Raw genomic sequence first — 26,979 nt, forward strand, 5'->3', positions numbered from 1 at the left:
ATGACGAAGGTCGTACCCATTATTTATGCCGAGGTCGCAACAAAGTGCATAGGTATCCATCAAGAGCGTGAAAAAGTCATCGATGCATTGGAATTTAATTGACCTAATCATTTGAATGCCATAATTTATATTCAGCATTTATTTCATTTGAGTACAATAACTTTTTTTTCAATCACTCAAGTGTATATAACTTTTCGATCAATCATCTAACTATCATAATTATTTAAAAATGTTCACGATAAGTGACATGCTATGTTAAATTTTCAACATTTGGGTGGAGGTTTTAAAAGTTGTTACATTTAAATTAGTAATTGAAAGTTATAGTACTCGAGATCAAACGTTCTTTAGAAGTTATGACACTTAAATAGTAAAAAAAAAAGTTATGGCGCTCAAGTGAGGATACAAAAGTTATAACACTTGCGGTGTCCTTATTTCAATGTTTGTGTTACCCAAGCAATAGTTTTAATTAGCCATGATTAGTATGACTATTGCAATTCGCTAAAATAAACCAGGCATCCAAACTTAGCCGAACATCATAAAATTGTTAACTTGATGGTAGTTGATGTACCTCAACTGAAAACTTCCTTATGGATTTTATCAAGCTTTCTGCTAACCCACGTCTTGTCCTTGTCGACGATGCTCGACAAACTTTTGACAGCACCTTCGCCATGACCAGCACTCCCCAATCATCGCGAACCCCTTGGGACTAGAGGGTACATGATTTCGATGCCTCGTTCAAAGATATGCTTTTGCAAAGTTGAAGGCTATGGACCAATGAGTAAGCATATTTGTCACCAAGAAATGTATTTCTCTAGAAAGTTATAGGGTAGATTGTGGCATTATTACTCTAATTTATGAGAGCTTCCCATGAACACCAAAGTTAGACAATTTGATGCTCTCTAGAAAGAGGTATGAGCACTTGAAAAGGAAACCTAGGAATTAAAATTTTGGAAAACCAACCTGGTCCACGAGGCCATCCAATCCATCCGTCATCGGATTGCAATGCCGTATCAGCGGCGAATGCACTATCTCATGTAAATTTTCTCAATTTGAAAAGATATTCAAATTATCTATTGATTTCTAGAAATTACGTAAGTATTGAGAAAATCCAAGAAATCATGTTGTGGAATTGTGAGAATGGGATAAACTTTTTAAATGATCGATATTGAAATTTGGGTAGTAGAAAACAATTTTAATCGTAACTTCTGAATGCTTTGGTGCCATGTTTAAAGTACTTGCAATATTAGATTAAAAAAAACATATTTATTCAGTAAAGCAAGTATCTTTACAGCCTTAATTGTGTTTTAGGCCAATAGGGTTTTTGGGCCCATGGACCCAAAAAATCGACCCCAAAGGACATTTTCAAAATTTTTCACCGGATGGGTTTTAGGCCATAGTGATTTGATGCGGTGAATAGTTTTGAGATGTCGAATAGTAGTTTTTAAGATAATTTATCTCTTCAATGTAAAAATTGCATTACATGATTTATGGGAAAATTCAGTCATTTTCAAGAATGTTACATGACGATTTGTTCCAAGTTGTCTTGCTAGGTAAAAGAATTGAGTTAGTAGATACTTAGGGCGTGTTTGGTAACGATTACGCTCTCGGGAGTAGATTCGATCGAAGTGATTCTTTTTTATTTTGTTCCTAGAACCGATTTTAAGCATTTTAAGCCGTTTGGTAATTGTCCAAAATTTCTGATTCCGGAATAGAATTGCGTTTGGTACTATGCTCATTAATTCTGTTCCAAATCAATTTCTTTTAATTTTTAAATAATTCATTTTTTTTCTTTTTTCTTTTTCCTTTTTCTCCTATTCTTCTTCTTCTTCTTCTTCTTCTTCTTCTTCATCTTCTTGTGGCGGCAACCTCACCGGGAGCGTCGCTGGCTCGTCGGCCGAGCCCCGCCGGCCCGGGCGGCGAGGCTCGCCGGGTGGCTAGGCCGACCTCGGCGGGGCGGGCGAGGCTGCGGCCACCACGGCAAGGCTCGGCCTCGCCGGATCTGGGAGGCCGAGCCTTCCGGTGGCTGGGCTTGACTCTGCGAGCTCGCACAGGACCTTCCTTGCCCTAGCTTGGCGAGCCTCAGGAGAGCTCGTCGGACGGGCGGACAGCGATTGGCGGCGGTGGCCAGCGAGAGGCGGATAGCGGGCGATGGTGGACGGCGATCGCGAGATGGCAAGGGAAGAAGAAGAGTTGTTGATTTTGATTCTCAAATTTATTCCCGAAACAAGAATCAACTTTTTTTTATTCTTGATTCCACTCCCAATTTGTTCACGGGGATTCTAGGCCCAAATTGATTCTCGTGAACAAAGAATCGAATTTGGCCCTCGTTTGGATGATTACCAAATAGGGCCTTAAATGCCAAGTTGAACAAACCGAGTACACACATCATGTTCCGATTTCCTTGATGCAAACTCATGGCCCCAAAGTGTTCAAAAAGAAAGTTCAAGCATGTCAGACAGAGAGAGGAGCCCTTTATCGAGTGCTCCAAACATATACCAATCCAGTGTACTTTAGTCTTGATGATGTGGATCTCATCCGAAACGTACCAAAATCTAAGTCCAAACCAAGATATAGTAAGCTAGGAGCAGTGTGCCAATCCTCGCCGAAAGTCGAACAAGGGTCATGGGTCGAATCATACGCTGAAGGGCGAACAAGTGTTGAATAATTTGCTTGTGACCAAGTTTCATGCATTTGGCATACTTAAGCTTCCAAGGAGAAAGCAACAAGCCACTTCAAGAGAAGAATACTCACCCGACATTCATGAGGGCAACATCAGGGCTCGCTCAGAGCTAAGGAGGCTCACTAGATTTGGGTGAGCCTCGCCAACCCTAGGTGAGGGGCAACAAGGCTCGCCCAAGCCCGCAAGGCCTTGCCCTAAGCGGCGATGATCGAGCAAGCATCATTCAAATTTAGGTGCCTTCACCCGAGCCTAGCTAGGGCTCCGGCCTTTCCGACGATGGGCGATTGAAATGCCACCGGCTTGTCATTCTCTTTTTTTTTCTTTTTTTAGTTTTGTTTCTTTAATTAAATTTTAGTTTTTTTAGTTTTTAATCTATTTTTAATATAGAATTTAATAAAAATAATAAAAATATCACGTCAATTTTTTTCATTAGTCAAATTGATAGTGTTAACTAGGGATGTGCAGCTAGACTAGGTCTACCCGAGAACCAAATCGTCCCACCTAGAAAATAGGTCCAGCAATCGATTCCCATTAAAACCGATCTGGGAACCAATTCTCAAAATTTGAAACCGATTTGAACTAGTCTGGTCATCCATTCCAAGTGAATACCCACCCAAGAACCGAATTGACCAGTCTTGTTTGGGAACGGGTTTGAGAACCGGTTTTGTAAGCTCAAAAGTCTAAAACTCTATATATTTTTAACATGATTTATAATATTAAAACTGTATTTTTCCTCTCGCATGATGCTCCACTTTCGCTGTTCCTCTTCCTTGCTCGCTTTCTTCTCTCGTTGGCTCACGATTGCACCGTCCATCGCCAACTCACAATCACTCTGTTTCGTCTCATCAACAATGAAGACCTCATCCATAAGCTTGCGAATTTCCTTGGTTTTTCTAGAATTTTCTTTCGAATTGATGCTGGATTTTTCTTTTTTTTTCTTAGGGATGTTTTCTCGAGCTGGATTTATTGTCAAATTGGTGGAAAGTTTAAGTTTTTTTAAGGATATTTGGCTAACATGGCAAGGTCGAAGACGGCGACCTTGCGCTTGGCATAGTCGATGGGCTAGACCTTGTTGGCGCCAGAGGAGTGGCAAAGAAGAGGTCAGAGGCGTTGCAGGAGAGCATGCGGCGGAAGCTCAGGGAGACGCAGCCGTTGTCAATGGCGAAGGGTGGGAGGCGGGATGGGTCCGCAGGAGGTGAAGCACAGGGATAGGGGAGGAGCGAGAGGGTTAGGGTTAGGAGGTTGAAAACGGCTGTGGTAGTCGTGGGACACAAGGAAACCTTGAATAGTAGTGCATTTGAGAGAGAGAGAGAGAGAGAGACTGCGAAGGGAAAGACGAGAAAAAGAAGGATTGTGACTTGTGAGTCATTTTTATCCACTTTATTGACCATTTTGGCACCACTAGTCCACAATCATGGGAGGAAATCAAGTAATTAGTTTGAAAATTTGCTTCCAGTTGTCTTCTATTGAACTTTGAATTAGTTTGCAAAGCCTGAAATAGACAAATCAAATCACTCCACAATCATAGGATTTTTACTTTTCATTTAGTCAAAAAATTCATGTACTTATTAATTACATATGTTTAATGTTTCAATACAAATTAAAAATATTACATTATTTTCTTGCGTATTAATGTAAAATTCAAAATTGCATAGGATATCAGGAATGGAAATAAGATTGACTTTGGAACTCGCTTGATAAAAGATGATGGTCCCAAAACATGGTCTAGTGTAAATAGAATTGAGTATATAGTTCAAAAATGGGGAACCGATTATAATAGGATTAGGTACATGATCCAAGTCTTGAATCTACCCACACTAGATCCAATCACCCCTAATGTTAACACAAGGACTTCATTGCATCAATTTAATAAATTTTAAACTTAATTATATCTTTTTATAAATTTTAGGAGGCGTAATAAATTTTAGAACTTTTAGACAACATATCCCTCCTACAAACTGAAAGACTTCTTAAAAGATCCGAATTTAATTTTTTAAACATATACACAAGAAACAGATCTGACCCGGTCAACCTAAATTCAACTATAAATTTATCTTATTTTTTGACATGCAAAATACATCTGCTTACACTTGACCAAAAGAGCACATTTCTCTCGAGATTATCCCAATCCGCCGATCACCAGAGCCACCCATCATGGAGGAGCAGGCGGTGGTTCTGTATTCTGCACCGGCCATCGGCCACCTCACGCCCATGGTGGAGCTGGGCAAGCTCCTTCTCACTCGCCAACCTTCCCTCTCCATCCACGTCCTCCTCCCCAGCCAAGCCTACGAAGGCGGCTCCATCTCCTCCTACATCGCCGCCGTCTCCGCCGCCCACCCCTTCCATCACCTTCCACCACCTGCCCCCACCTCCCTCCCTCCCGACTACTCCACCACCTCCCCGCACCTCGAGACCCTCGCCCTCGAGCTCCTCCGCCTCAACAACCCCAACGTCCACCGCACCCTCGTCTCCATCTCCGAGATCCACCGCGTCCGGGCCCTCGTCATCGACTTCTTCTGCACCAACGCCCTGTCGGTCGCGCGCGGCCTCGGCATCCCCTGCTACTACTTCTTCAGCTCGTCGGGGAACAGCTTGACCGCCTTCCTCGGCTTGCCCGTCCTCCACAGGACCACCGCCAAGAGCTTGAAGGACCTCGCCACCGACACCGTCCTCCGCTTCCCGGCGCGCCGCCGTTGCTGCCTTCCGACATCGGCGAACTGTTGCAAGACCGCAACGACCGGGCCTACGAGCTCTTGCTGGAGAGCGCGACGAACATGCTGATGGCGTCCGGGATTATAATGAACACGTTGGAGAAGCTCGAGGAAGCCGTGAAAGCCATCCGGGACGGCAAATGCGTGCCCGACGGGCCGACCCCTCCGCTTTACTGCATCGGGCCCCTGGTCTCGAGCGGGGATGGCGGAAAAGCCGGGAGCGGCGGCGGCCCAGGTAACGACAAGCCGGAGTGCTTGACATGGTTGGACTCGCAGCCGAGAGGAAGCGTCGTGTTCCTGAGCTTCGGGAGCCTCAGGGTGTTTTCCGCGAGCAGCTGAAGGAGATAGCGCGACGGGGCTCGAGAGGAGCGGCCACCGGTTCCTATTGGTGGTCAGGAGCCCGGCCACCGGCAAGGCCATAAGGCCGTCTCCACGGCGGAGCCGCGCTGCTCCGGAGGGTTCTAGAGCGGACCGCGGGGAGGGGCTTCGTCGTGAAGTCGTGGGCCCCGCAGGTGGCGGTGCTGAACCACGGCGCCACGGGCGGGTTCGTGACCCACTGCGGGTGGAACTCGGTGCTCGAGGCCGTGTGCGCCAGGGTGCCGATGATCGCGTGGCCGCTCTACGCGGAGCAGCGGCAGAACCGGGTGTTCATGGTGGAGGCGATGAGGGTCGCGCTGCCGATGGAGGAGGCGGCGGGAGGAGCGGTCGGTGAGCGCGGCGGAGGTGGAGCGGCGGGTCCGAGGGCTGATGGGCCCGGAGGGCAAGGCCATCAGGGAGCGGATGCAGCATCTCAAGCAGAAGCGCAGGCAGCACTGAATCCCGGCGGGTCGGCTCAGGTCGCGTTGGCTGAGTTAGTACAGTCATGGAACATCGCTTGAGCTTTTGCCTTTTCCATCGTTTCTTTTTCTTTTATTTTTGTCTTTTTCTCTTCTTTGTGTCGCTGCAAGTGGTCAAAGACTAAGCTGCAATAGGTCCAAGAACATATCTACGGAGGGCACGCTCGAAACCCTAGAAAAATTCTAGTAACTAGAAAAATAATAATGGGATTTGATCCTTTACGCCTATTTCATTTTTGATTTAATTCTTAAATTACGTCTCACGCGACATGTGTTTTGGTTTAGTTGGCGGGGGTCGGTTCGCGAATGACATGTAAGCCCAGGGTACGGAAAGAAAAGAAAAGCATTTTGCTTATGAAATACATGAATACATGAATGAATATTCATTATATTCATATTTTTAATGTACTTATTAAGGTACATTTGTACCCATACATTTTAAGTACGTCTCCATATAATCTCCCCATCAATACATGTATCATTCGATACATTGATATTAATGATAAATACATTCTTATTTTTTATAAATATGAGTTTAATTTTGTTATAGTAATAACAATTATATAACAATCACGAGTTGAAATAAAATTCTCTTATCTAACTTTTCTATGATCTGTGGTGTATGATTTTCTCAACTCAATCTCTCTATTATCTCTATTATATATTTGCAACTCAATATTTTATAACACGTTATCGGCACGAAGATCTACCAAGCGAGTAAATAATTTTTGCAAGGTGAGTGTTCTTTTTATTAATCAACTTATACTTCATATTCTTCTATCAATTTTTCATTTTTATTTTTCTTGCACGAAGCCAAATTTCAAATCTAAAAGTATCATTCTGCTCCTGAAGTTGTGGTGGATATTTAGAAATCCTTCTAATTAATTTAAAGATTTATTTTTGCAATGATTATGGCAAATATTGAAAAGCCCAAATTTCACGTCACGGAAGTGAGTGGAAAGAATTATTTATCTTGATGTTTTGACATGGAAATGTACCTCCAAGGACAATGTCTCGCTAATACAATTACAGATGATAGAACCTCAAATGAAAAGGATAAAGCAAATGCCTTGATTTTTATTCGCCGTCATTTGCATGAGAGCCTGCAGACTCAATATTTATCCATTCGAGACCCTTAGACCCTGTGGATGAGGTTGAAGGATAGATATGATCATACCAAGATTGTTATCATCCATCAAACACAATATGACTAGCAAAATCTCATACCTTGCAAGATTTTAAATCGGTGTTTGACTATAATTCTGCTTTATTTGATATTATTTCTCGACTTAAGTTATGCGGTATCAAACTCGCTAATGTTGAATTGTTAGAAAAAAAACTTTCTTCACATTCCATGCTTGAATATTATATTGCAACAACAATACCGACAATGTTAGTTTGCCACATATTCTAAATTAATTTTCGTGCTCCTCACTTTGCCGAGCAAACTAATGGTGCTGCTCAAAAATCATGATCTTAGACCTCTTTTGGCTTAAAAGCATTGCAGAAGCACATGCTAACTTTAAGAAAAATACTAGCAATTTTAAGGGCTATAAGTACATGCAAGAACATATTTCTAGAAGGGATGACAAGAAATTTAACTGCCCTAGAAAATTTAACTTTGGCCGAAATCATAGCAAAGAAAAAAAGCCAAGAATGTGATTAATGAAAGTATTTGTCATTGTTGTGGCATGACTAAGCACTGGTCACGTACTGGTTTTTTACGCCAAGGCACTTTGTTGACCTATACCAGGCATCTTTAAAAATACGAGCAAGCGTAGTGAATCTTATGTCATTGAAATCAATTACGCTGCCATAACCACTATTGAGGCCAACAATATATCCGTTGGTGAAACTCCTCTTGGTCCCAGTAGCAAATGCATCCTTAGATGTCTTTGATTTCTTTGAGGACCCATGATTACTTTGATGAGGCATCGGATTAGTGGATAGTAATTTGAACTTCGAATTTTATTATTCTAATAATTTCTTTTTAGTTGTTTTGCTTTAAATGTATTACTTTTTTATTATTCTTTCATATGGTTATGAAATGCTTATGAACATTATATAATATTTATTTGACTCTATAACTAAGATGCAAGATTGATTAGTCCCAAAAGTGGTTATATGGCTCAATTGATGGGAGATATTATGAACTATGCATTGCAATGCGGGTATGCGCGAGTTCACAAGATACAAGATTGACTAGTCTAGCGGTGGCTATATGGCTCAATTGAGGGGAGATATTATGAATTATGCATTACACTCTCTCTTTTTTTTGTCGATTTTTTCCGGGGGTTTTTCAGCTTAAAGTTTTTGTGAGACAATTAATGCATTTATAAAAGGGAGAGATCATAAAATTTGTACTCTACACTTTTTTTCCCTTTTGTCCGATTTTTGTCCTACTGAGTTTTCCGGAAGGTTTTTAATAAGGCAATTTCATTCGATGCACATTCGTAATGAATACAATGAATATTCAAAAGAGGAGTGTTATGAAATATATGAATGAATATTCATTATATTCATCTTATCTAATGTACTTATTATGGTACATTTGTATCATACATTCTAAGTATATCTCCATATACAATGAATTTCATCTCCTATCCAATACATATATCATTCGATACATTGATATTAATGATAAGCACATTCTTGTTTTTCTTATGAAAAGGAGTTTAGTTTTTGTTATAGATATAACAGTCATATATGTCATACTGCCGAAAATAAAATTCTCTCCTCACGACTTTCTCTACGATCTCTGGTGTCTGATTTTCTCTACTCAATCTATCTATTCTCTCTATTATATATTTGCAAAGCAATATTTTACAACAATTTTAACTATATTGCTAAATCCGATGTATTATTAGGGACCGCAATTACAAAATCATGCCGTTATGCTATTGCGATGGTTAGGCAGCCCTTATTTCGCCACATTTGGGTGCCGTCGAATGATGTCATGTGGATAATTTATGGTTTGTTGCTTTTTAGTGAGCGAATGACCAAGGTTGTATGCATTATTTATGCTGAGGCCGTGACAAAGTGCATAGGTAACCATCAAGAGCATGAAAAAGTCGTCGGTGCTCTAGAATTTAAATGTCCACTAATCATTTGAATATCCTAATTTATTTTCAATGTTCATTTCACTTTTTTTTTCGACCATTTAAATATTATATAATTTTTTGATCGATCACCTAACTATCCTAATTATTTTAAAATGTTCACAATAAGTGACATATTACGTTAGATTTTCAACATTTGGATGAACGATTTCAAAAAATTTACATTAAATGACTAATTGAAAATTATACACTCGGGTGAAATGTTCTTTAGAAGTTCGACACTTAAGTGATAAAAAAAAAAAGTTACGACACTCAACTAAGGATACGAAAGTTATAGCACTCATAGTATCCTTATTATGATGTTTGTATTACCCAAGCAACAGTTTTTAATTAGCCATGATTAGTGTGATTATTGCAATTGACTGAAATAAGCTTGAGACATCCAAACTTAGCCGGACATTAGAAAATCGTTAACTTGATGGTAGGTGATGTACTTCAACAAAAAACTTCCTTATGGATTTTATCAAGCTTCTGCTAACCCCGTCTTGCCCTTGTCAGTGATGCTCAACAAACTTAGAAGTAACACCATAGGCATGACCGAGCGCTTCCCAATCATCGTGAACCCCTTAGGATTAGAGGGCACATGATTTCGACGCCTACGTTCGAAAGATATGCTTTGCGAGTTGCGATCGGAGATCAAAGAGTAAGCATATTTGTCACCAAGAAATGTATTTCTCTAGAAAGTTATAGGGTAGATTGTCGCATTATTGCTCTACTTTATGAGAGCTTCCCATAAACACCAAGTTAGACAATTTGATGCTCTCTAGAAAGGTATGAGCGCTTGAAAAAGGAAACCTAGGAATTAAAATTTTGGAAAACCAACCTGGTCCACGGGGCTATCAGTCCGTCTCGTCATTAGATTGCAATCTTTTGTATTAGTGACGAATGCATTATGTTATGTAAATTTTCTTAATTTTAAGATATTCAAATTATCTATTGATTTCGAAATTACGTAAGTCTTGAGAAAATCAAGAAATCATGTTGTGGAATTGTGAGAATGGGATAAACTTTTTAAATGATCGATATCGAAATTTGGGTAGTAGAAAACAATTTTAATTGTAACTTTTGAATGCTTTGGTGCCATGTTTAAAGTACTTGCAATATTAGATTAAAAAAACATTTATTTAGTAAGCAAGTATCTTTACAGCCTTAATTGTGTTTTGGGCCAATAGGGTTTGGCCCATGGACCCAAATCGGCCCGAAGGACATTTTCAAAAAAATTCACCGGATGGGTTTTAGGCCATAGTTGATTTGATGCGGTGAATAGTTTTGAGATGTTGAATAGTAGTTTTAAGATAATTTATCTCTTCAATGTAAAAATTGCATTACATGGTTTATGTGAAAATTCTGTCATTTTCAAGAATGTTACATGACGATTTGTTCCAAGTTTGCTTGCTTGATAAAAAGAATTGAGTTTGTAGACACTTAAATGCCAAGTTGAACAAACCGAGTGCACACATCATGTTCGATTTCCTTGATGCGAATTCATGGCCCCAAAGGTGTTCGAAAAGTTCAAGCATGTCAAACAGAGAGAGAGCCCTTTATCGGGTGCTCAAACATTATATACCCAATCCGGTGCACGTTAATCTTGATCACATGGATCTCATCGGGGAAATGTACTAAAATCTAAGTCCAAACCAAGATATAATAGCTAGAAGGCAATGTGCCAATCCTTGCCGAAGGCCGAGAAGAAGGGTATGGGTCTAATCATGCTGCCAAAGGGCGAACAAGTGTTGAATAATTTGCTCATGACCAAGTTTCATGCATTTGGCATAGTTAAGCTTCCAAGGAGAAAGCAAACAAACCACTTCAAAGAGCATAACACTCACCCTACATTCATGAGGGCAACATCGGGGCTCACGGTGGAGAGGCTCACCACATTTGGGTGAGCCTCGCAAGGCCTTGCCTTAGGCCAGTGATGATCGAGTAAGGATCATTCAAATTTAGGTGCCTTCACCCGAGCCTAGCTAGAGGTTCCAACCTTTTCGATGATGGCTTATAGAAATGCCATTGGCCTGTCATTATCTTATCTTTTTTTTTTCTTTTAGTTTCATTTCTATAATAAAATTTTAGTTTTTGTTTTAATCTAATTTTAATAAAGAATTTAATAAAAAATATCACATCAATTTTTTCAATAGTCAAATTGACGGTGTTAACTAGCGATGTGCAATGGAACCAAATCGTCCCACCTAGAAAACAGGTCCAGAATCAATTCCATTAAAACCAATTTAGGAACCAATTCCCAAAATTTGAAACCGATTTTGAACTAGTCTAATCCTCAGTTCCAAGTGAATACAAACTCAAGAACCGAATTGACCAGACCTCGTTTTGGGAACCGGTTTTGTAAGCTCAAAAGTCTTACTCTTATCTTTTTTTAACATGATTTCTAATATTAAAACTGTATTTTCTTCTCGCATGATGCTCCACTTTCGATGTTCCTCTTCCTCGCTCGCTTCCCTCTCTCATTGGCTCATGGATTTGCACCGTCCATCCCCAACTCACGATCACTGTTTCATCTCATCAACGATGAAGACCTCATCCATAAGTTTAACGCGAATTTCCTCGGTTTTTCTAAAATTTTCTTTCAAATTAATGCTGGGTTTTTCTTTTTTTTTTCTTGGGGATGTTTCTCAGCTAGATTTCTTGTCAAATTGGTGGAAAGTTTACGTTTTTTTAAGAATATTTGGCTAACATGGCAGGGTCGAAGACGACCACCTTGTGCTTGGCATAGTCGATGGGCTAGACCTTGTTGGTGCCGGTGGCAAAGAAGAGGTTAGAGGCGTTGCAGGGAGAGCATGTGGCGGAAGCTCAGGAGACGCAACCGTTGTCAATGGCGGAGGGGTAGGAGGCGGGATGGGCCTGCAGGAGGTGCAGCGGAGGGATAGGGGGAGGAGCGAGAGGGTTCGGGTTAGGAGGTTGAAAATGGCTGTGGTAGTCATGGGACACAAGGAAACCTTGAATAGTAGTACATTTGGGAGAGAGAGAGAGAGAGAGAGAGGCTGCGAAGGGAAAGACAAAAAAAAGAAGGGATTGTGACTGAGTCATTTTTATCCAAGAATGACTGCCCTTTATTGACCATTTTGGCACCACTAGTCACAATCATGGGGAGGAAATCAAGAAATTAGTTTTAAAATTTGCTTCCAGTTGTCTTCTATTGAACTTTGAATTAGTTTGCAAAGCCTGAGATAGACAAATCAAATCACTCTGCAATCTATAGGATTTTTACTTTCATTTAGTCAAAAAAATTAATGTACTTATTAATTACATATATTTAATGTTTTAATACAAATTAAAAATATTACATTTTCTTGCGTATTAATGTAAAATTCAAAAAATTCAAAACTGCATAGGATAAGGGGAATGAAATAAGATTGACTTTGAAACCCGGATTGAAAAAATAAGATGGTCCCAAACAAGGTCCAGGTGTAAATCGAATCGAATATGGTCTAAAAAGAGGGACCAATTATAATAGGATTAGTACAAGATGCAAGTCTTGAATCTACCTACACTAGATACGATCACCCATAGTGTTAACACAAATACTTCATTGCATTAACTTAATAAATTTTAAACTTGATTATATTTTTTTATAAATTTTACAAGGCGTAATAAATTTTAAAACTTTTAGATAACATGTCCCTCCTATAAACTGAAAGACTTCTTAAAAGATCCGAATTTAGTTTTTAAACATATACACAAAAAACAGGTCTGACCCGGTCAACCTAAATTCAACTATAAATTCATCTGCTTTTTTGACATGTAAAATACATCTGCTTACACTTGACCAAAAGAGCACATATCTCTCAATTTTCCCAATCCGCCGATCACAAAGAGCCACCCATCATGGAGGAGCAGGCGGTGGTTCTGTATTCTGCACCGGCCATCGGCCACCTCACGCCCATGGTGGAGCTGGGCAAGCTCCTCCTCACCCGCCATCTTCCTCTCCATCCCGTCCTCCTCCCCAGCCAAGCCTACGAAGGCGAGGCTCCATCTCCTCCTACATCGCCGCCGTCTCCGCTGCCCACCCCTTCCATCACCTTCCACCACCTGCCCCCACCTCCCTCCTCCCGACTACTCCACCACCTCCCCGCACCTCGAGACCCTCGCCCTCGAGCTCCTCCGCCTCAACAACCCCAACGTCCCACCGCGCCCTCGTCTCCATCTCCGAGACCCACCGCGTCCGGGCCCTCGTCATCGACTTCTTCTGCACCAACGCCCTGTCGGTCGCGCGCGGCCTCGGCATCCCCTGCTACTACTTCTTCAGCTCGTCGGGAGGCGGCTTGACCCTCTTCCTCGGCTTGCCCGTCCTCCCACAGGACCACCACCAGAAGCGAAGGACCTCGCCACCGACACCGTCCTCCGCTTGCCCGGAGCGCCGCCGTTGCTGCCTTCCGACAGGGCTGAACTGTTGCAAGATCGCAACGACCGGGCCTACGAGCTCTTGCTGGAGGCGCGACGAACATGCTGATGGCGTCCGGGATTATAGTGAACACGTTGGAGAAGCTTGAGGAGGAAGCCGTGAGCCATCCGGGACGGCAAATGCATTAGCGACCGGCGGGCGGACCCCTCCGCTTTACTGCATCAGGCCCCTGGTCTCGAGCGGGGATGGCAGAAAAACCAGGAGCAGCGGCAGCCCAGGTAACGACAAGCCGGAGTGCTTGACATGGGTTGGACTCGCAGCCGAGGAAGCGTCGTGTTCCTGAGCTTCGGGAGCCTCAGGGTGTTTCCGCCGAGCAGCTGAAGGAGATAGCGACGGGGCTCGAGAAGGAGCGGCCACCGGTTCCTATAGGTGGTCGGGCCCGGCACCGGCAAGGGCGCCACAAGGCCGTCTCCACGGCGGAGCCGGACCTGGGGCGCTGCTCCCGGAGAGTTCCTGGAGCGGACCGCGGGGAGGGGTTCGTCGTGAAGTCGTAGGCCCCGCAGGTGGCGGTGCTGGACCACGGCGCGACAGGCGGGTTCGTGACCCACTGCGGATGGAACTCGGTGCTCGAGGCCGTGTGGCGGGGGTGCCGATGATCGCGTGGCCGCTCTACGCGGAGCAGCGGCAGAACCGGTGTTCATGGTGGAGGCGATGAGATCGCGCTGCCGATGGAGGAGGCGGCGGGGAGGAAGCGGACGGTGAGCGCAGCGGAGGTGGAGCGGCGGGTCGAGGACTGATGGGGCCGGAGGGCGAGGCCATCAGGGAGCGGATGCATCTCAAGCAAGAAGCGCAGGCAGCACTGAATCCCGGCGGGTCGGCTCAGGTCGCGTTGGCTGAGTTAGTACGGTCATGGAACATCGCTTGAGCTTTTGCCTTTTTCCATCGTTTCTTTTCTTTTTTTCTTTTTGGCTTTTTTTCTCTTCTTTGTGTGGTTTTAAAAAAAAAAAGTACGCTGCAGGTGGTCAAAGGCTAGCTGCAATAGGTCCAGAAAATATCTATCTATGGTGGGCACGCTCGAAACCCTAGAAAAAATAATAATGGGATTTGATCCTTTTTGCCTGTCCCATTTTGATTTGATTCTTAAACTACGTTTCACGCGACATGTGTTTTTGGTTTGGTTGGTGGGGTCCGGTTCGCGAATGACATGTAAGCCCGGGGTATGAAGAAGAGAAAGCATTTTGACTATATTGCTAAATCCGATGTATTATTAGGGACTGCAATGATTCGGAATGGCCCTTACTTGGCCACGTTCGGATGCCGTCGAATGATGTCATGTGGATAATTTATGGTTTGTTGCTTTTTAGTGAGCGAATGATGAAGGTCGTGTGCATTATTTATGCCGGGGTCGTGATAAAGTGCATAAGGTAACCTTCCAAAAGCGTGAAAAAAAGTTATTGGTGCGACTTTTGCACTTCCAGAGTGCATGAGTCGGGGACGCTCCAACGAGCCCAATATTTCTCCGAAATTGTCAAATCATGGGCCCAAGATTTCAATTCATATCGGGTTTTAGGCTTTAGGTCTGTAATCTAGCATCGTTTCAAAGACTCCTCATTTTAAAAATCATCATTGACCATAACTTTGGGGTATGAAAAGTTCCGCTTGATTTTGATACTTCTAGGTACGATTTCAGGCTTTGAGACCTTTTTCAAGTTTGGAAGGTTCAATCAAAATTTGACTTAGCGACTACTTCCTCATCTGACATCCGTTCGGAATGTTGGAGAAAGAATTTGTTTTAATCCTCGGTTGATCCTTAATTGCAATTCCAATCTCGTATTTCCAATCTCGTAGATCCCCGGCCCAGATCATGGGCACGCACGAATATTTCAAGGAAGACAATATTATGTGCATTCTTTCCCTCTTTTTTTTGTTATTTGCTTGTACTACATATACAATCATAGGCTTGTATAATTGACAGATCAATGAAAATACAAGATACATACTTTTATTGTCCCACATTTTTGTGTCATGGTATCGGAGCCTGTAGCTCTTACCCAGCTTTCGCAAAATTTTCTGAGTTACCCCCGATCGTCTTCTAGTTTGTTGTTGCAAATCATATCTTGCAAAACAAATTAGCACCTCAGGTTGGAATTCAATTTTTTATTCAGTATGCAGAATCCAATCAACAAAGGTGACCAAAGATCTGACCCTACCTGCACAGGGAGGAGTCGACCAACCGAACATCTGAACAGATCGATCATGCATATGAAGAGAGAGTCTGCTCCAGCTCCTGCTCCAGTCAAGACGTATTTCCCTACGCCTACTCAATGGCAGTTCATGCCATGGATTCCAATCAAGCCCATGGGCTGACGATCTCAATCAGCAGTGGGCTAGTTACGACCCACTTAGACAAGAGATCAATTTAGGGCTCCCACCTAATAGAGATCCAAACCCGATTCGCGGGTCATAGATCCAGAACCAGACCGAGGGGACGAATCCCTACCCGGGTCCCCAACCTAACTTTACACCATTCATTTTCCGGCCATCGGTGGCCCGCTCGCTCCCGGGAGACCCCCTTTACACATCTCGGCAAATGAGTTGAAGCTATGGTTGATTACGGTTCAACTCACCGGATCCAAACACTATTCTTCTTGGGCGAGGCTTCCGGCGAGCCCTCCGCAACCAGGATAAGGATGGGTTCCTCGACGAACCATCCCTTTCCGGCCTGACGATTGAATCCGCGACATTAGGCGCAAATGCAATAATTCATTTGCACTTGGATCGGAAATTGTGTGGCCCTCAAGGTTGCAGCTAGCCTCCCCACTGACCAAAGACTCAAAGGTCATGTGGGAAAACATTCGGGAAATGTACGGGAAACTCGATCAAGTTAAAAAAATTTCTCTCACCCAAGCCCTCTCGGAAACAAAATAAGGAACCTTCCGGTGACCGCTTGTTTTAATCATCTTTTGCCCTGTAGAATGAACTTGGAAGCTGCCGAAGAACAACTAGAAGGGCTGAAGGTGACTCTTCTCTGATCTTGAAAAATCAAGGAGAGGGAGAAGGTAAGTCGGTTTCTTCTAAGTTCTAACCCTAAACAAAAGTTACATACATTTTCGCCTGCAAATCCTTACTATGGGATCCCATACCTCCACTCGGTCAAATTTTCCAATTAGCTGTCCAAGAAGAAAACCAGCGGCTTGCGACCACGGGATATGAGAAAGGAGGAGAGGGCGTGGCTCTAGCTACATTGGCGGGACTCTCGGAACCGATCTCGTGATGGTCCCGAGCCATCTAACAAAGACAAAGCTTCAAGGGACTTCATGCTGCGAATCCTTTTCGCTGGGAAGAAGAAAAGCCACACAAACCCTAAAGGCTTGTGGTTCAATGGCTCGAGATCAAAGCCATGGATCGGACAACTCCCCCTTTCCTCCGCACGACGGTGCATATCAAAGGCAGGCGTGGATCGGATGGTCTACATCCCAAGCGCGGCTTAGATCTTAAGCAAGGGCACGGATCGGACAGCTCTCACAAGACCAAATCAAATGGTCTTGTATCACAAAAAAGGAGGGACGCAAAATTCTAAATTTAAGGGTAAGTATTGTGAATATTGCTGATGCCCACATCATATCATTGAAACATGCTGGAAATTACATGAAAAGCCTTACGACAAAGAGAGAAGAAAAAAGAAATTTCTATCTATTAGGTATTAGAAATTGACAAAGCTCATCAACCAATTACTCAAGATTAGTATTAGTATATCATGAAGACAAGTCGATTGAAAGGCAGTCAATAAATCAGCAAATTCTCGGGTACTTAATTACGAGCCCAAAAAATATTTCAGTTGATACATAGATTATTGATTCGGCACTAGTGACCACATAATTTCACGATAGTACTTATTTTCTAATATTCATAAAAAAATCTCATTCTCCCATATCAATTGATCTCCCAAATGGGAATATCACCAATGTCACAAAAGTTAGTCGCATCCCACTAACCCACATATTACTCTTAATAATGTTCTTTATATTCCTGAATTTGAATTCAATCTCACATCGGTTCCAAAGTTTGTCAAGATAATTTCTATACATTTGCCAATTTCAATTCCAAAATTGTTTCTTTCAAGACCTTTTGACTGAGAAGCGGTGGGCCCAGGTAGTATGGCGGAAAGGGCTATATTTTTTTATCAACTTTCCAAGAAATTTTAATTTATTCTCATCGAATGAGCATTTCATGTAATGCCACTGCTAGTAATAAAAAATCTCTCTTTCTCATAAATGTTTTGAACATAGTGCTCGTTTCCCTTGTCCCTAATTGTAAGATATGACATTTGGCAAAACAATCACAAGCACCATTTCCAACTAGTATTACTCGGGCAACTGAAATTTTTCCCTCAGTTCCTTATGGACATCCAGGTCCTTATCACATTTCACATCGTGATGGATCTGATTCTTCCTCACCATCGTGGATGATTATTCTCACACTACTTGGGTGTTTCTCATGCAATCTAAGAGCCAAACTTTTCTTATCCATCAAGTTCTTCTCCATGATTAAAACTCAATTCGATAAACCTGTTCAAAAGAATTTACACAGATTTTGGACGCTTAATTTTTTTTTCTACTAGCGTCAATCTTTTTGTCTTCACATGAAGTACTTCATGAAAGTTCTTGTACATACACTCCCCAACATAATGTGATTGTTGAATGTGAGCATCAACACCTTCTTGAAATAGCCCGAGCACTAAAATATCAAGCTTTCATTCCTGAATCTTTTTGGGGATATTGTGTGGTCACGACAACCTATTTAATCAATCACATGCCAACTAGAATTCTTAATGGGTGCATGCCATTTGAAATGCTTTTGGGAAACGATTAAATATTGATCATCTTCGAGTTTTTGATTGTCTTTGCTATGGGACAAATGTGGGCCATAAAGATAAAATTGGATCCTAGACCTCTTCGATGTGTTTTACGAGGATATCCTACTCTACAAAAGGGTTATCGGGTTATGGAGATATCTCGGTAGCTTCTTCGTTAGCCGAGATGTTATCTTCCATGAGAAATATTCCCCTTCAAGAAACGAGGTTTTCACATGATCCATCGACATCTACATTAGATCATCAGCAATTCTTATTAGTGGAGGATATTTCCATGACACCGCAATATCTAATTGCACCTAAGCGATTGTCCCGAGCAGCCATTGCCTACCTTATCTCCTACATCGTCACATCTGGATCTTCCACTACATTGGCTGAATCTCTGTTTCTTCTGTGACATGAACAATTCATCGTCACAGCCATCCATTAGTGGGTCCTCATTGCCAACGACCAAATTGATGCCTCTTACGACAAGCCCTAGACGATTAGGACGACAAATTCGTCCCCGACATGGACAAAGGATTATATCTATCCTACCTTGGATACTTTAGGTACACAATATCTTATATCTTCGTATGTTTCTTTTATCGACTATCATCACAACATAATTGTTGCATTAGACGAATTTCTGAAGAGCAGAACCCACTTCTTATGAGGACGCAGCCACGTGATACACACTAGCAAAAGGCTATGGCGAGACAAATTATTTGCTCTTACGAAAATAATACTTGGGATATTATTCCTTTACTGCTCATAGAAAGCCCCATTGGCTGCAAATGGGTTCACAAAATCAAGCACAAGGTAAATGGTTCTATGCAGCATTACAAGGCCTACCTTGTCACTAAAGGGATTCACATAGCGTGAAGGCTTTTGATTGACATGAGGCGTTTTCTCTAGTTGCTAAGGAAGTTACTAGTTAATCTTTCTTGTATGTTGCAGTCTTCTGTAATTGGAACTTGCATCAAATGGATGTCAACAACGCCTTCCTTCATGGTGATCTACGATGAAGAAATATACATGGAACTTCCCGCAGGGGTTTACACAAACAAGGGAGTCTCGAGTATGTTGTCTTTGTAAATCCCTATGTGGACTCAAATAAGCCTCTCGATAGTGGTATGTAAAATTCACCGTTGCTCTCACAAGTGCAGGTTTTCCAACGCTCAAGCATGATTTATGCTTTGTTCACATGCATAAAAGATACTTCATCAATCTATTTGATGATTTATGTGGATGATATGCTGATAATGGGAAATGATGACGTCGTGATTCAACATTTTAAGAAATATTTTGCATTCAACTTTCCATATCAAAGATTTGGGACCTCCCAAACATTTTCTTGGTATTGAGATAGCTCAATCCGAGAAAGGAATCTGCCTTAGTCAACGAAAGTTTGTCCTGGAAATTATATCAAAGTAGGATTATCATGATGTAAACCGAGTTATGATACCTATTGAGCAGAATGTTAAATTGATGACATTCGAGTATGACCACAATTCTCCATTAGCCAATGAAGATCCACTACTCAAGAATCAATCAGGATATCAACGACTTGTTGGAAAATTAATCTATCTCACAATGACTAAGCCTAATATATGTTATACAATACAAATACTTAGTCAATTCATGCACAACCTGAAGCAATCTCATATGAACAGCGCTAAAAGGTTGTAAAGTACTCCAAAATGTCCCAGGACTCATAATTATTTTATCTCATGATTGCAACATGAAAAATGGCGGCCTATTGTGATAAGGATTATGCTACATGCCCAATGACGAGGAGGTCCATTACTAGTTTTTGCATCAAATTGAAAATCCTTGATTTCTATAAGATAAAGAAGTAGTCAACGAGTTTCATTTGTCATAAGCAAAATCAGAATATCAAACAATGGTAAAAACTATTAGCGAAATAGTTTGGAAATGAGAATTGCTACTAGACCTTGGTGTGCAAGTTGATGGTGTGAGTGGTGTTTTGTGACAATGATGCTGCACTTAAATTAGCAGCCAATCTAGTTTTCCATGAAAGAACGAAGCACATAGAAGTTGATTGCCATTTTACTCGAGAAAAAATATAAGGGATTGATATGACTTGAGGAATTGGAATGGTGGAGCAGCACAGTAGACATTTTTACTAAATTGTTATGTTAGAGACAACACACATACTTATTAAACAAGATATGCGTCTTTGACATATATAAGCCGCTGACTTGAGGGAGTGTTGGATAAAGAATTTGTTTTGATCTCGATTGATCCTTAATTGCGATTCCGATCTTGTAGGTGATAGGCGAGATCATGGGCACGGAATATTTCAAGGAAGACAATATTATGTGTATTCTTTCCTTTTCTTTTCTTTTTTTAATTTCTTGTACTATATATACAATCTTAGGCTTATATAATCGATAGATCAATGAAAATATAAAATACATTACTTTCATTGTCCCACATTTCATGTCACGGAATGCTTGCGGTGAGTTTCGGGATGTGCAATCAAAATCGGGGAAATGGCAAATTTACATGATATTGCCTTCGAGACTTTCCTTGGTGATGGGTTCTTGTGACAGAAATTCTTCTCTGGGTTAGGCAATTATTTTCCAAGGGTGATCCCCTTTTTCTAGCGATGCACTCGCCTTTTCAGCAATGATGGAAGGCAATCCTATGGGACTTTCCACGAAAGCAATGTAGTGACCTTCTCACTAAGATTGGTTCGATCCATCTAATAGATGCATTTGCATCTGCCATTATTAAATCCTCCTTACTTAAGTTTAACTTGAAGTTTGCGCGAAAATTTATTAAGTTTCAAGTCAACTTGTCTTATCCCTAGGTTGCATTGCTAGACTCAACAGATTTAGTAAACAAAAAATATTGCATGGCATAATTCATGATGGCATAACACATAACTCCATTGCTTTAGGAAAACAATTCAAAAAGTAATTCGGTAGGGTATTAAGTTTATCGATGACAGAGGACAAGGGAAAATGGATCAATGCAGACACTTTTCCTTGGGAAATGGTCCGTATTGCATCGGCTAGATTTGAAGACAAAGAACAACTTGTGCCAATGATGTCAAGACATTGAAGCAGGCACCTATATTGAGGTAGAAGGAATTTGTAAGTGAGATGGTAGTTTGGTCAAGGCAAAAAGGTTAGTTACCAACCCACTCCCCCACTCCTACCCATGAGACTTGTAGCCAGCGTATTCGACGAGTTAGTTTCTCGAAGAAATGCCTTAATGAGAAAGAAGTTCCTCAAGCAGCAATTTGAAGAGGGTAGCTATCGCGACCCCTAGCCTTGGGTGCACCACATAGGGTTTGGCTAATGGACTACTAAGTCTAAACTTAGCTCGGGCTCTCTCAAGCCCATACCAATTCGTGATCGAGGTTCAAATATTTAGCATGCAAAAGATTATTAGTTAGGAGTCGCCACTAATCTATTTTTATGGGCTCAATTAGAAACCCAAGTAAAGTAACGAGGATTTCTTTCTTTCACGGGAATCAGAAGATTATTGTGAGTTCGGGAACGTTACGATAGATTTCTCAAATGCCTTTTCGGTACCTTTCTCTTTTATTTTGAAAAAAAATATTTTGCAGATAGTTTGAATTGATTTTAATTTACTTCCTAACATATGAGGTGACCAGAGTAGATGCGCAAATCACCAATTTAACACCTAAGAAAGCAATGATTGAATTACGGGACTTACCCCATAGCAGCAAAAGCATCTAGCAATGTTACATTAAAACACATATCAATAGTCCTAGATATGACTCCTAATTAGCACGCAACCACTCAATCTTTTAAGATTTTTTTCTTATTTGTGAAGCCTAGAAATTACGTGCAATGCAATGCAATGACGTACAAAAATGTCTAACTAAAATGACATGTAACATGTAATCTATCATGAAGCTATATGTCACGCGACATTTATTAAATGACCTAATCTAGTGATAGGAAAAGATTAATGCAGCTATTCAAACATTTACACATTTAGATGATGTGCAATAAATGACCTAATTCTACATGACATGTGCATGATAATTTTTATGTTTTTCTTTTATTTTTAATTAAATTTCGAAATTAAAATTACTCAATAATTAAACATGCAATTTAAATTAATGAAAGGAAAAAATAACATCCTAAATTATTATTTTTTTTGGATTTTTATTCCAAAATTCAGAAATAAATAAATTTCCTATTCTAAACATTCAAATAACCCTAAATAAGCAATATTCTAACATGAACCTAATCTAACTCAAATATATATATATTTTTGGGCTTCCTTTATGGAACAAAATCAATTCAAACAACACGACAACAAATCGGGCAAAATATGATTGATATCCATCTAGTAAAATTAATAGATCGTATCTTATGCATGAGATCGGATTGGCCAATTTTAACAAAATCTCAAATCGTATCTTGAGTGTGAGGTTGAATTGGCGATATTTACATGCAGTTGGTGTGCGTATTTCGTGAGAAATCGGCCCATTAAATCATATGTATGTTATGAAATTAGAAAGATTTCCCGATTTTGAAGGCTGCTTGAGATTCTGAGATATGAATCTAGATATTTTAAATAAGGACATGGAATATTCATAAATCAAATTAAACAAAGAATTTTTTTTACCTAATCAAGAATATTGAGCTTCCAATTTGGACTTTGCGCAATTGGACTGGGAGCACAATCGGCTCATGACGGTGAACGGCAACGGTGGCAAGTGATGAGTGGTGGCGTTACCACAATTCACGAACTAGGATGTCGATGGTGGCTGACGGTGGTGGTCTCGGCGGGGAGCAGCAGCAGCAAGGGACCGCGAGGTGGCTCGGGCAGCAGGCTCGCGATGGTGCTTGGTGATGGGACTTGCAGTAAATTCTGCAAAAGAAAAATCGAGCGCGATGGGGCTCACCAAAGGATCGGTTGCGGTGACACTACAAGGGAGACTGTTGTTCGCTGCTTGATGACGACGTGGGCGTCGGGACCTGCAAGGAAAAACAACCAGCGAAGGTCAACACATCGCCATGCATCCCCAAATTCTCACGATCTCCTTCCTCCTTTTGTCTTATAGCTATGAAGAACTTATGCTCTTGATGAACTTGACCGTGAGTAGGTGTCTGACCGAACTGTCAAACTACACTCTGAACATTACTACTGGATCACCCCCTTCAATATCCAAGGGCAGTGCAATATTTCTTTCTCGACTCCCACTCACGATTTTCTCTATGTTTCTTCGCGTATATCTCTACATGTGGCCGTGTGTATCAATATGTGTGGCCCCTCTTTTGTCCGTATGCGAGCCAATTTATAGGCGAGGACTAGAATTTTATTTCATTTTTCATGTCAGCAGGCACGAAAGATTACCTATAACCTCCCGAATGCAATATATATTTTTATTTTCCTCATCTCTTTGAATATTCTCCACCAATTTTTGTGCATATTGCCAAAATTCAAGATTGTAATAAGTTTTCTCGAATTCCAAATCTTATGAAAATGGCTCGTAATATCTCCTTGTTACACTTGCCATTTCCGAGGATATGAATAGATTGCATAAAAATACATAAAATCATTTGTCATATCACCAAAAATATCAAATCACCAATTCTTTTAATTTTGGTTATTAGAAAATAACGGGCTATGAACCATCAAGTCAAATCCATCACGATCCAATGCAAATGCAATAATAATAATAATAAATGTTCTAAAATTATATGTTATGCAATTTTTATTTAATATTTTTGTTTAGGGGTTAAAATTAATCTCTAATTTTTATGCAATAAATAAATGACCGGGTCATCAAAATTTAGGCGTCAATATTAACCCTAGTGGCATCCAGTTGACATAGTCGAAAGTATGATTTCTATATGAGGTATTTGGGTGGTCTTGAATCTCTCATAGCAAAAGTTAGCTTAAAAAATGAGGTATTTGTTCACATTTATGAACTGACTACCAACCACTTCCACAACTAATGGAACAACCTCAACACTTGGAACCACCGTCTTTGACATCGGCATAATTATTTTCCTATAAGATGAAGAGTCAAGACTAGAACTTTCCATTAAATGACAAGGTAGAGTCTTGCTTTTTCTTTTTTCTTCTTTTGTCTATCTATCTAACTTTAAACTCAATTTCAGACATTTTGCCCTTTGTAGAGCGCGAAAATCTAAGACGTCCTTACCCAAACCCAATTGAGAGGTGAGAATCAAACTCTCAACTTTCCCCTTCCTGTGTGGGAAAGGTAGCTAGTAGGGCATAATTGTCAAGTCTCCCACCTTGAGTCTCCACCTTGACGAGCTCTAAATGACATCAAGGATATTTTCCCATGATGCAAAAGAAAGGAAGATGCCCAGACAAACGGATCGAGACTTTTGGCAAAAAGCCCAGAGCCCACGGGCTTTTTCTAGGCAAATGACAGGAAATTCACACTTCTCTTTCTCTCTCTTGTAATCCTCACATCCTCTTTGCCCAATTACTCTGCTTTTGAAATTTCTCCAAACCAAGAGCAAATCACATTCTTTTGCTTCAATTTTTTCCTCAAATCCAAACTATTTCCCCAAATCCATTCATTTTCAACCCCAAACTCTTAAACCCTAAAGTTTCACAGAAATTGTCCATTCCTCCGAAAATATTGATCAAAAGAGTCAAATCCAAGTCGACTGCAAGATTTAGATTAAACAAGGAGCAAAAGAACAAAATAGATCAGTTAGAGATGTTTAAGAGGTAAATCTTATATTTATCTACTAAATAGGTAATTCAAATGATCATCTTTCTTATTCATTAGTTATCTGCTATCAACATTCTTTTCATATCAAGCATCTATCTTAGCATATGCCGAAATTAGTTGGCTGTGGAAGAAGCTCCCTCAAGGACCATTCAGGAAATCTAATCTTTATGCTGAAATTTCAAACCTCACTTTTGTGCATGACCCTGATGTTTGATTTGCTAGTTGCTCTAGCGGATCCACAGGGTCACCATACCCTAGGACTTCCATTGTCTGTGTGAGTAAGACAGAAAGTGCAAGTTCAATACCCTATACCATAAAACAAGAATAATAATAATAATAATTAATTTCATGCCCTCATCAGAACTTAGACTCGCGTATTGCCTAATTCATGAGATTAGTGGAGTATTTTATGGACTTGGGATTTGACCCTAATTAAAGTAGGCTTCCTCGTCATTGGAAAAAAAAGGTATGTTTGAATAAGTTAAACTAAACCGTATTAAATTTCTTGTTGACCTTGAAATCCAAATAATAACTGGCCCAAACATGGAATCGTTTCTATTTTTTTTTCTCTATTGATAAGTCTCATGTATGAGAGCAGAGTCGTGACTATCTTGAGACCTATCAAACACCTTACAATGTTCCTCAATTGGTGAAATCAGACCTGTGCCAGAGGCATTTTGCACACAAATAATTATGCTTGCTTTCTCTTACCGAGCAAGGAATTTTTTCACATCTCGTGTGATACTCTGCGATCTTTGTCACAAATATATTTCTCCATCACTCTTCTTTTCTTTTTCTTTTTTCCTTTTGTGGACAGCAAATCATACAGATTGCAATTAAAAGGCATTAGTTGTCTTCGAACTGATCCAGCAAAATGACATTGTTTGGCATCAGCTTCAAGATTTCCTTTTTTAACTTCAATTGCTCCTTTCTCTAGCAGGAACACTTCGATAAGTGACATTCACTTCCCTGAAAATTGTGTAGTCTTAAGATCGCCTAACATTACAGAGACCCTCCATCAAACTCGTATGCATTGATTTGTCGTGTCACCAAAAGATATTTCTCGGGGTTTTTGGTTTTTAATTTGCTTTCCTAAAGGTTAATTTTAGTTGTATTAGGCGAAAAAGGAAAAAAAAAAATCTTTGTAAGTTTGTATTTGATGGGGTAGAAAAGGTGATAGAAGGTCTTTCATCCAAGCAAAATAGTATATGCACGGAACATCAGTCAATTATTGTTTGATCTCCACATTTTTCAGACATGGAGTTCGTGCATTCTTGATAATTTTTTTTAAAGTAGCATTTTCGCACCTAATTAATAGTTATAAATCATTCTAGCCCTTATTTGATCAGTTAGCTTATGTGGGTTTCATGTATAAAATAATGTTAAGTATAAATTTATTAAATTTATTTGTAAATATATTCGTTAATTACTAAAATTATGTTATTGAGTTAGCAGTTAAAAAGCAGAGTTATGTGTGTAAATTATGTTAGAGGTGTAAGCAAGTCAAGCTACCCTATAAGCTACTCGAGTTTGACTAGTAGTTCAATTCAGAGATTACTAGAAATTAGCTCGACCTTTGTCGAAGTTGAGTCGAGCTTGAATATTTCTGAGTACTTAAAATCTGGTCAAGCTAATGCTGAAAATACTTACATTACTCAAGCAATTGACTAGCCTAGTTCTTTTTTTTCTTT

At 40.6% G+C, this 26,979-nt stretch overlaps 2 protein-coding genes across 2 annotated transcripts; both read left to right on the forward strand.

The window, feature by feature from the left end:
* The first annotated feature begins 4,834 nt into the window (after nucleotides 1-4,834).
* LOC120291804 (UDP-glycosyltransferase 88A1-like) lies at nucleotides 4,835-5,461 on the forward strand. Its single transcript, XM_039309545.1, has one exon. The coding sequence runs from the start codon at nucleotides 4,835-4,837 to the stop codon at nucleotides 5,459-5,461; it is 627 nt and encodes a 208-aa protein (XP_039165479.1).
* LOC120291805 (anthocyanidin 5,3-O-glucosyltransferase-like) lies at nucleotides 5,461-6,269 on the forward strand. The gene is made up of 2 exons (XM_039309546.1): nucleotides 5,461-5,709; nucleotides 5,904-6,269. Exons 1-2 carry the CDS (start codon nucleotides 5,461-5,463, stop codon nucleotides 6,267-6,269), a joined length of 615 nt encoding a protein of 204 aa, XP_039165480.1.
* Nucleotides 6,270-26,979: the final 20,710 nt, after the last annotated feature.

This window comes from Eucalyptus grandis, chromosome 3, assembly GCF_016545825.1.
Source record: "Eucalyptus grandis isolate ANBG69807.140 chromosome 3, ASM1654582v1, whole genome shotgun sequence".
Lineage (NCBI taxonomy): Eukaryota > Viridiplantae > Streptophyta > Magnoliopsida > Myrtales > Myrtaceae > Eucalyptus > Eucalyptus grandis.

What these genes read in the sequence shown, in the direction of transcription:
- LOC120291804 (XM_039309545.1), top strand. Translation starts at nt 4,835, where the DNA reads ATGGAGGAGCAGGCGGTGGTTCTGTATTCTGCACCGGCCATCGGCCAC.
- LOC120291805 (XM_039309546.1), top strand. Translation starts at nt 5,461, where the DNA reads ATGGCGTCCGGGATTATAATGAACACGTTGGAGAAGCTCGAGGAAGCC. An exon ending in TGAGCTTCGGGAGCCTCAGG is followed by an intron (nt 5,710 to 5,903) that starts GTGTTTTCCGCG and finishes TGGGCCCCGCAG; the next exon opens with GTGGCGGTGCTGAACCACGG.